This window comes from Vanessa atalanta, chromosome 5 (assembly GCF_905147765.1).
Source record: "Vanessa atalanta chromosome 5, ilVanAtal1.2, whole genome shotgun sequence".
Classification (NCBI taxonomy): Eukaryota; Metazoa; Arthropoda; class Insecta; order Lepidoptera; family Nymphalidae; genus Vanessa; species Vanessa atalanta.
This window is the reverse complement of record NC_061875.1, coordinates 13,904,565-13,916,015: the sequence shown is the minus strand read 5'-3', so window position 1 is coordinate 13,916,015 and position 11,451 is coordinate 13,904,565. Positions and strand designations below refer to the sequence as shown.

Sequence of the window (11,451 nt, the reverse complement as noted above, 5' to 3'; positions counted from 1 at the left end):
ATCATTTCGTTGGTATCTCATCCGCATGTCGGTCTACCTAGCCTATATGCAGCTCCGCCTGACCCTCGTCCGTCGTCAGTATTATACAGCTCGCGGGAGCGAGGAGTTTATCTTATGAGATACGTCGTTAACGATCGATGCTTGCCGATTAGGATAATTTGCTCGGCGGCGTCTTTGCGTTTAATATTATCTACGGACATCGCTCCCGCGAAAAAACATCTCTCGATTGTAGCGAGCCGGTGCCGCGGAGGGCGCGGGGCGGGCGCGGGGCGGCGGGCGCGGGGCGGCGGGATAGGGCAGAGGCGCATAGACAGTCGGCACGCACGGGAAGCGATTACACGCGACGGCAAAAAGTTCCGCGGCGAGTTGAAAGGCGCTCGCGTAATGGCGGCTCCTCCTCTAATGACGACGATTAAAATTAATTTGCGCGGCGTAGGGGAGCTACCAAATTAAATTCTTGAGATCCTCCCCCGCTCCCCGCTACTCGCACCCCTCTACCCCCATTACCCCCTCGGACCCGTCGTCCTCGCCTGATTGATACCCGCCGCCGGACGACGGTCGTCCTCTCCGTCTCGGCGCGTCACTCCGTTATCTCTTCCTGAATCGCGAGGGTAAAACTGAACTGATATTTGAAGTCTGTTGACCGAGGCCATATCGACAAAGTTCTTCCTCTAATATTTCTGCTCACATACACTTCTGAGTGTTATTAATGTCGTGCAGGGGCAGGGGGCTATAGCGGTCAGGTCCCGACTCCAATAATGTTACTGAAGGTATCTAACTGTAGGCAGTGACGCGGTAATACAAGATGTATTGCAAGGTTTCAATATCTACCTTTGTACCTATACACTAAGTTAGCTCAAACTCTAACATGTTGTCTAATAAGTAGAGCAGCTTTTAATATACAAATTTAGGATAAATAGGCTTGAGCCGACATTTTACTTAAGTATTTCATACTTGTACTTACTTATCTACTTTTTGTGTGACTACGAAACGATTGCTCACTTGCTTGACTGAGCGCAGGGAGATCTGTTAAAACAAAAGACAGGCTAAACAAAAATATAACTAAGAATTATTTTTTACTAACAAGTTCACATTTTGTACAGTATAAAAATAAGTAAAAAGAGTTCGTCCCGTTTAATGAATTTCGTTGTAATCGACCAGCGGAGTAATAAGAGTACAGCAGTGACAATATGATCTCATATTGAGATATCTTTAACCAAGAGTCGTACATGGGGTCATAGTGGTATAAAAAATATATAAATTCATGTTTGTCGGTCATTTGGATCGGTCGGCATTCAAATTATAAGCTTCAGCTTATAATGTTATGTTTAAAGATTTTTCAAAATATAGGTAGAGGGTACTTTTGCATTAAGAGGACCAATTTATTTTGAATTCAATCACGTGTCTGCATCGAATATTTACTCGGAGTTGTGCAATCGCATTGAAGTTGCGCTCGGTGCGATAATTAAATACAAGCGGAGGCGACAGGAGGATAATCGAACTATTATTTTCTTTAAACGGTTAATTATCTTACGGCTTACCAACCAATGCCAATGAACAAAATATCTGTGATTGTACTCACTGCGAATAGACTCGGGTATAAAAACATTTACAATTAAACCGAACAATTGCTTTAAACCGAAAACTTATTTCACTAAAATATTTTGGTTTCCTATGTATTTACCGTTGAATATATCTATGTAGAGGGTGCGGACTGCGGGCACGAGTAGAGGGTGGTTAGAGAGTATGTGACAGGGAGTGGGGCCGGTCACGTGACACCGCTGCGACCACACACACATCGACATTGCACACACACGCGTGTTCCTATCGCCCTACCGTATGCCGCTCCCTTAGCTATTTATTATTACAGGAACATACAAATGTGTAGCTAAAACACTTGTCATTGTCAAACATACGCGTACGAAGGTGGGTCGGCGCTTAGGGTAGACTCGAGTGTCACCAAATATTTGAAACACATCTATGGTAACTATGAAACTCAATATTTTCTTAGTTAGTTGTCCTCCAAGTTCAAAATCAAAACCTATTTTATTGGAGCAGGCTCTTATAAGTACATAAATTTGAAATGTCATCATCGTATAACAAGATTAATATCAATGTAAAGTTACCATCGGATCGGGATGTAGATTCTACCAACGAGAAAATCAGCAAGACGTTCAACAGTCACTTTATTCCACCAATTAAATTAATTTAGAAAAAAATATCCTACGATGACGAAATTCCTGAACTGAGGCAATAATGGCGTGGCTTGTCCCCGTGAATTAGAACTACCTACTAGTTATAAGGCAGTTCGATCAGTTACTTAATTTTTTATGTAGTTTTTTTACTTCATAATTATGCAATCGGAAATTGTGTAGGTACCTACCTATAACATTACATTACGTATTGTATTGTATCTCCAAAACTTTTGTAACAATTCAATTTAATTCTGTTCTGTAAGGTTCTGACAAAAAGTTTAAGACATCCTCGTCAATTTTCCAAAAGTGCAGGTCTCAGTTCGCCTCTTTACCAAATATCGGTGATTTTTCTTTATGAAATAGAGTTTTTGTAAGTATGGCATTCATAATAATATTAAGTAGTATACTTGCGTTTTTTTCTTGTAGTAGGTATGTTTTGGCATATATTATTATTATATGAAACAAAAGTAAATAAATAAATTAATTTGATATTCTAATAAATCTGCTTCGGCCTTAATTATGCGAAATACCATACCATGCATGTCAATATGATAGCAAGACCGGCGATTTAAAATGAAGTAGTGGAATAGAGTAACTCTCGTATATATTTGAGGAAGGCGGTCGAGAAACAAGAATATACTTAGGTAATTTCTTCCGAACAAATTACTTTTTTAATATTAAACAAATTAATTTATTTACTTACTAGTATTTAATAAAAAGACTTAAAAAAATATTATACTGGCAATAAAAAACGTAGTGTTGGTATTTGTTGATTTTAATGCAGAACATATAATAATTTAATTGTATTTAATTAAATAAAATGCCTTTGTAATTTAATTGGTATACATTATAACTATGTACGAAGCTTCTGGTTGAGTCCTCTTGATTTCATTATTATCATTTGATGTTCAGAATACTTAGCATCAGTTTTTGATTATAATAGGGGATAATGATAAGTTACAAAATGTTTTTTTTTTTTGTTTGTAACCATTATTCAAAATGAGCTGTTCTTATTTTACAGTGAAAAAGCTTTGGCGTTTCTTTGAGCCGACTAGTAATAATAGTAATAATCTCTATTATAGAAGAATACGAAGCTGGTAGATGCGAGTCGTAACAATTTAAAAAGCCTCGATGACATTGGAGATAATTCTCGGCTATAAATCGAAACGGGCACCGCTGAGTTTTCGATCGCAAAGATGCGACCGGCCGTTACTATGTTAATCGACAATAATTTGATCTCTGAGTGTAATAAAATGTTTTATCAACAAAAGTAATTATTTACGAGGCGCAGTATGCGGCAGATATAACAAATAATCTCGCAATAGGAACTAATGCGTGCGTAATTGAACAATCTGTTCCGCAGGAATGTGCGCAATTATTTTACCTAGACTGGTCTTTACATATAAGAAAATATATATAATTAAATGTTTTTCTTATAATCGTATTATATTAAATTATGGTAAGGTATTTCACGTCCGAGCCGAAGTAGCTGGATCTTAATCTAATTATATAGGTATTGCTTCGAGTCGGGTACTTTTTATTTGATGATACAATTTTAAAAGTAAATGCTCCTGCTAGGCTTCTTAGGTTTTTAATTTGGCACCTACTCACCGTCTAACTCACTTACTCATTCTCATCTAATACGATATCATGATCAGGTATTTGTGTAATGTGGAATGATTTATGTATCACACAATCCTGTCATGTCATACAATAATCATATCGTATTAGATGAGATGATTGTAATTCAATGTTACACAAACACGACACGATTCCGATCTATTTATTTAATTCATTACATAATAGATTTTCAAATATCAGATTAAATAGATTCGCGCGAAAATGCGAGGAATATCTATTTACTTCATTTGCATATACTTATTATCACGTTATATTTCCAAAAGTACTATTTCGAATGAAACACGCCAGTTATTACCTGTTGACCAGTAAAATTATATTAGTTTCGATGGTAATAAATAATTTGTGATAATAGCTATAAAAGTAAACTACAGCTGTATTATTTTTTCTCCATTTCATATATATAAACATGCTACAGTGAGTTATCTGTAAATGATAGAAATGTATAAATTTGCGCCCAAAGCGACAGTTTTCTCGTCGACTACGTTATCATATTGAGCTGCATGTGATTAGAAGGGATTCGGCCTTTTGGAACAGAGACGAGCGGTCGGGCCGCCAGCCGTCGCGTCGGCAAGCCCGCGGCCATGACTCGCGAGTCGCGAGACGTCGATGCTTGTTTACTATAGTGATTTGCTAATGCATTATTTTAATGATAATATTATTTATAATTTTGATGAGTCAGTCACACAAAATAATTCCTGCAGTTGAATTTACATAGGTAAAGAAATAGGATAAAAATACACACAAATACTAAGTAGGTACCTACATAAATCTACATAGATATAATCTGCTAACAATTTATAACATTTTTGTTTTTGCCAGAGGCATATAATTGTTATTGAGGAATTATTAGTTATGATACGTCATATTCGTTAGGTAAATTTTAGTAGCAGGTACCTAATTTCTATTGCGGCTGGTATTCTAGATTAGTAGAGTGAATAAACAAAGAGCGTACTAGAGTTTGAGAACACACCTGTATTAATGATCTCAATCTTCTCAATTTGATACACTGTCATGGAACAAGTTCATTGTGACTAAATTGGACACATTTTGTGCCATTACTAAAAATAAACGACCCTTCTTAATTATGAAAGTAGCATCGCTGTTTAACACTGACACAAATCTTATACCTAATCATTTTTTTTCTATTGGAGTATTGCAGTTTCTGTGCTATTTTATAATCCGTTCTTCATTTAATACCATTGTCAGAGGTCCCATATCATCTCATTTCACTGAATTTATATATGTTCAGTGATTTACAATGTAGGTACCTAAGTCTATAAGATGTACCTAACTTAAACAATGTTTTCAGAAACAATACTTTATGATATGCTTCTTATGGAATATGCTCCAAACCTTCTACTCAAAGGGAGAGGAGGCCTTTAGCCCAGCAATGGGAAAAAATTTACAGGCTGCTAATGCTAATGCTTCTTATTGTTTGTTTAATTTCTGTTAGGTGTTGACATCTTGATAACTAGTTAAGTATCTAATAAATTTTACTATTACAAGTTTTAATTTCTCTCCTCACTTGTAAAATTGCATGCTCTTGAAAGTTAGCCAAATTTGCCGAGTAAGTAAATAAAACAGACAAAACTGACGGTAAAATGTCCGGTGTCCGGCATGCAAGCACCCGGCGTGTACCAGGATCGCAGAGGCAGCAGGCGGTAGCGGGCGTTGGAGGCGCGATGGCGCGGGGGCGGCGGGCGGTCCCATGGCGACCAATAGCGGCGCGCTGACCACTGCCGCCCGCGGTCGATAGCGCGGGAAGGGCGCGCGGCGCGCGGGGGTGGGCGACAGTAAATCACGCGCGCTGTCAATTACCGGCCGGCCGCCGCTGCCCGTCGCCCGCCACCCGCAATTAACCGGCCGTCGGCACCACAACTTTAATTAATGCCTCTATTGTCGCACGGTTTCTGTCTATTCGACTTCTGTTCGACCGATAAATACTTACCCGAGAGCCTTCAAAAGAGAGACTAAATATTTTACGGTTTTTTTTTTCACAAATTGAAGGACAAAAAAGTGTATGTATGTGTGCAATTTACACACGTTAAATAAAAAAAAACGTGAATTTTATTACCAAGTTCATTGAAATTTACGTTTGAATATTTGTTGCGATATATTTTCTTTTCATCATGTTTCTAAAAAAGTTTCACTTCAAAAAATAGTTGAAGAAAACGCTAATTGAAAAATACTCTACCTGAGGTTTTATACAAAGTATATGGTTTTGCCATTGCCAAAATAAGATGTGTAGATTTCTAGAGAATGATAGACATTCTTCTGAATATCTATTTCCTTTATCTTATGCAATCCTGGTGACTCCAATACCTACGTTATCGTTCCGTGACGTTTGTTGGCTTTCTTTTTTGTCGGATCTCCGAAGAAGGCCGAGTGTACGACGGACGTGTCTGGGGGCTCACTCGGTCGGTGATGTTTGATGATGTGAAGGATCCGATGCAGGAGATAGCGCGCGGGTCATTTATAACAATCAGTGCGGCAGCGCGTCGCGCAGTGACGTGCAATCAATCGGAGTCGCGTCGCGTCGTGACATCCACTTTGTTTCATTTGCTTCTTTTTTAACTTTTTATTATGTTTGCGTTATTCAATAGGCATGTTTTAAAACTCGCGATATTCTATTATAGGTATATAAACCGGTATATAACAAAACCTTAAAATGATTTCTTTGTCCTGCGATTGTATTGCGACATTTTTTGGTTTTGCTTACAAAATCAGCCCGCTTAGAGACTATGGATTTTTTTTCAAAAATTAACGCCCTTATTTTTTAATAATAATGTATATTTACTAAATAATAAAAAGTAATACATGGTTCTTATTAGGTAGCTAATTCGTATTTTTCCGCTGGCTTTAACTAACGGTAAAAAAATCATCAAGTAAAACAAGGGAAGAAACCTGTACCATAAAAAAATATATTAGGTATTTAAGTAAATTAGCGTTAGCGAACCCGCATTGGAAACAATAGGTGCGAGAAGTATCTACCTACTGATATGATATCTATGCTTATATTATAAAGAGGAAAGATTTGATTGTAGGTATTTAATGGATAAACACAAAAACTACTCAAGCGATATTAAAAATTCTTTCAGATATGAAACGCTACGATATTCCGGAGTAAAAAATTAAATATTTTTTTTTAAACAGCTTTATTGCACACAGAGAATAAACAAAATACTAGAAAAAAGCTTAAAATCAAAATCACTACAAAAGTATGCAAAGGGCGGCCTTATCACTAAGTAGTGATCTCTTCCAGGCAACCCTACTGAAAGAGACTTACAAGAGAAAACATAGTGGGCTATTGCATTAACAAATTAAAAGTAAATATACATACACACAAAATAGAATAGGCAATACAACAGATAGGTGCGAGCATACTTAGCTGCTAGTAGTGAAAGGGTTAGAGGAGATTTAATTTATTGACAGGTAATGCAATTTAACACGGGTTTTGAATAACTTAAGTTTTGGAGACTGACGGACTTGAGTTGGTAGTGCATTCCACAATCTAACCGCCTTTGCCGTGAACGAATTCATGTAGGAATGGGAGTTACAAGAAGGTACGCTTAATTTATTATCACTCTGAGAGCGAAGATTAAGGTGAAGAGTAGGGTTACCAAGGAAGGAAAAACGTTCTTTCAAATAGGACGGGGAGCAAGGATGAAATAGTGTGGAATAAAGGAGCGAAAGGACGTGTAAGTTGCGGCGATGCTTTACTCGGAGCCATCCGAGTTCAGATCGATACTGGGATACATGATCGTATTTTTTGAGTCCAAAAATAAAACGGATGCATAGGTTCTGTATTCGTTCCAGTTTATAAATCAGGTCCTCCGTTAAATCAGGATAACAGGAGTCCGCGTAGTCCAAAATTGGAAGGAGAAGAGTATTGGCAAGTGTTATTTTGGTTTTAATAGGTAAGAAGTTTTTCCATCTTTTTAATGAGTGAATTGTTAAATTTATACGTAAATGGCAATAATGAAGCACTGAGTGGCAAAAATGTACTTAAAGATATTATTTTTTATCGTGCGCTGAGAAAACTCATAATGTTGTACCTGGTACCTACTGTTTGCAATACGAATAACTACTCATGAAAAAGTTTGCGGAGTTGTATATGTTGTTACTATTATAGTTGTGCAACAATAATTTCTGTTTGTTCAAATTAGTCCGTTAAAACACGAGTAAGTGCTTACAATGAAACAGTCGCCTTCTGTTTCTATCTGTATCTCGCCTTCTTCCGTTGAACCAGTCAACAGATTTTAATAAGAGGAACGGTTCTGTATATAATTTATAAATGTTTTGTACAAAGTGGTTAAACTATGACTACTCGCTTACATGGCTAACGGTGACAAAACCATTCGAGACACATTGAAACAACGTTCTAGCCAAATTGTACGTCTTCAAAAAGCCTACAGAGAAGTCAGCGACAACATGTGTCTATCTCACCTACCTTTTAAGGTTAAACCTAATCATTTTTATCTGTTACAAATTAGTAAAAAACTATTAGTAAACAAATAGGTTGATTGCGAGGCCATTTCCTCCAATTCATAAAAGATCCATAGAGTATTCGAATATGATCTGTAACATCTCATCTTGGTAATAAACAACACCAACATTATTTTATCTCGGAAAATTGCTTTGAGCCAACTGCCAGCTAAGGAATTAGACGCTACTGAGTAAGAATGCTTCGAACCGACAACTACTGAAACGAATTTTTATTAAAACTCATTCAAATTTACTCAATTATTTAATTTTTTGAATGTTACGGTGTTTTCTCGTTTCACACTCGATTGACGGGAAAAGTTTTTGGATTAGTTGGTAGCTTTGTACGTTTTTATCACATTAAATCATTTTTAGGTAAGTAAGTTGTACCGAATCTTATTAAAATATTATCTATACGGTCATATGGGCTATGTACGATCTATCATGGTGTGCAAATTATCTCATGATGAGCTAGAGTATATGCACATCCTTCCCATCGGGAGCCGCGCCGTGAATTGTCTTTAACGCGATAAATTTCAATGAAAACTTTAGAAGATATGATCGTGTCCAAATGATGTGCAAAGAAAAAATCGTTCAACGGGAAACGAGCGGTCGAACAAGCGGCTGTAGCTATAAGTTTTGAACTTGGCAGTTAAAATTATACAAACTTAAATAAATCTTTAAGCCGTGGACCGTTTATTCTCATATTTGATCTAGTTTTCACAGCAAAATATAGGTTTCTTTTTAATGACAGACTTATGACTATTAGTAATTAAAAACCAATAAATAAACGTTATAAAACAAATATACCAACTTAATACTTATTATCAAAGCGCATTTCTCATTTTGTCTATTTAGAATTTAGACCCGTGCGTAGGGGGGGCGGGATGCTATTTATTGGTATGTAGGTATTGTTGCCAGCGTCACCAATTGACTATTGATTGACGTTTTTTCTCAATGCGTAATTTGTTTTAATAGGTATAGAATATAGGCGGAGGAACCTTCTTAGGTACCTGCTACCCAGTGGCGTAACTAGCCTTTTCGGGGCCCAACGCTAAAAATTGACTTTGTCTGGTAATAAAAAGAGCGGGAAGTGTGGACTACCCATCGTTGAACGAAAGTCTGTTAGTCGAAAGAAGACACCTGAATACTTCTACTTATTATAAATGAATAAAATCTGAAATTATAATTGTAATGAATAATCTTTCATGGCTCGCTAGGCCCCCTTTGTATCAAGTCTCCTGGTCACGGGGGTGCAATCAATGCATGGGACCGCATTGTTACGCCATTATTAGGTATTAACTTACGAGATATAGGTTAGCAAGAGGTTCATTTTAATTATTATTATTTTACCTAACAACAGGAAAAGTATATATTTATAAAATTGATATCGTTGAAAGTCTCAGAGTACTTACCTACGCTCGACAATTCGCAACTCCGCACCTTCGCTGTTTATTTTGTCTGAAATTGATTTGAGTGCTCGTAATAATATTTTGTCTCATTTCATAGTTTAGCTTACTCAGTCTCTGGATAGGGGAGAAGATAGTCTTAATGCAACTGATATGCGGTGCTTGTTATCAATCGTACTTAGTAGAAACAGACGCAGTGGGTACAACGAGGCGTATCCACTTACGTTATGATTCTTTGTTTTGAAGACAGATCCTTTGCTTTTATCAACCAAATAAAATGAACAACCGCGTGTTCCAATTAGCGCGGGCCAATTCCTGAATTATTTACAAAAAAAAATAATACTTAAACCATTATTTTTCGGTATGGTTTCAGACTCCGATTTGCGTTTATTAGCTACGAGCAGAATATAAAATCACCTAGGCCTTCCTGATCTACTTTGCAATCCCGAAAATTCTAATAAAGTTTTTATAAAACTAAAGATGAACTTATAAAATTATTAATTAATTTCCGTTATACTTGTAAGATACTCTAGATATAGTATGGAAAATTTTTAAAAAATAAAAAATAGGTGTTTTTTAAATCAACGTCAACTGACAACCTGGCGTCAAAATGACGACGTAGGTCTAATAGTTATATACATCGGTGCAAATGTCGGTCTTTCTAGTGTTAAAGAGGCGTGGGATTACGTATCTTTTATCGCCGGAAACTCTCAATTGTTATAATTTCCTAGCAACATTAGGTAACACTTACCTACATGATAATTAATACGTCAAAGGCAAGAAGAAAATGAATTTCTGACATACCTACATGACATGAAATTGTAATTTCATTAATTCGATTAATGATTAATTTATGTGTGCATGTGTGCGATGTTTCTTTAAGATGTCTCAAAAACTAAAACATTTATCCTGAGTTTTAAAAAAAGTTGATAAAAAGACACATAAGAAATAGGAATGTCAACAATATGTAATTTTCAATTGTAAATGTAATTAGTAACATTGTTCTCGTTGGCTGCAGGTCTGGAGGCGCAGGTGCAGGACACGTCGAAGGACCTGTACTGGTTCTGAGGGCTCGGCGCCGCGCGCTGCGACCTCTGAGGCTGTTGTCAGAGACACTGCTCTAGCCGGAGGCTTATCACCCGGGAACCTCCGCTACCCAGCGAGTGCGCCTTCTCCGTGGCTACCGATAGTGCGACAGACTTCGTGCGAACTGTGATACGTCGGAACGACTGTGTGAGAATACAGGAGGCGAAAATGTATGTGTGTCGGCCGGCGGGCCGCGGGAGACGGGAGACGATCGCTGTACTCTAAACGAAACACGAGGCGATCGCTGGAGGGACTTCCTCGGGTCGTGTTCGTATCGTGTCTATCGAAGCATAATTATTACCAACCGGACGGCTGTTAATATTACAATCGTATTTCAAAGTTTGGAACATTGTAAAATGCGAGTGATATAATTCCGTCTGTTTAACAACGAGATAATTAATGGAGTCGTCGGCTACGGTCGCCCGTAACTCGCGATCGCTTCTGAAATAAGTTTGAGAACGCGTTGGCGGGAACGGAGACGAAACAAAGGAATCGTATTCGCTTATTTAGCAATCGTGGAGCTCTTCGCGAGGTCGCACAGGACTGGCGTCTCAGCGAACCGTGGCGACCGGCGGATACCGGCTATTACTATTGTTTCATCGAGACCTGCCGCAATTGTTCAGTTCCGAGGAGCACTC

At 37.6% G+C, this 11,451-nt stretch overlaps 1 protein-coding gene across 1 annotated transcript in view; it reads left to right on the top strand.

The window, feature by feature from the left end:
- LOC125063919 (protein vestigial) overlaps positions 1-10,942 on the top strand; it is a 40,774-nt gene extending 29,832 nt beyond the window's left edge. The window contains exon 7 of the mRNA XM_047670619.1: positions 10,746-10,942. Within this exon, the coding sequence (XP_047526575.1) occupies positions 10,746-10,795 (50 nt within the window). The 3' untranslated portion in view covers positions 10,796-10,942. The remainder of the gene's footprint in view (positions 1-10,745) is intronic.
- The last annotated feature ends 509 nt before the right edge of the window (positions 10,943-11,451 follow it).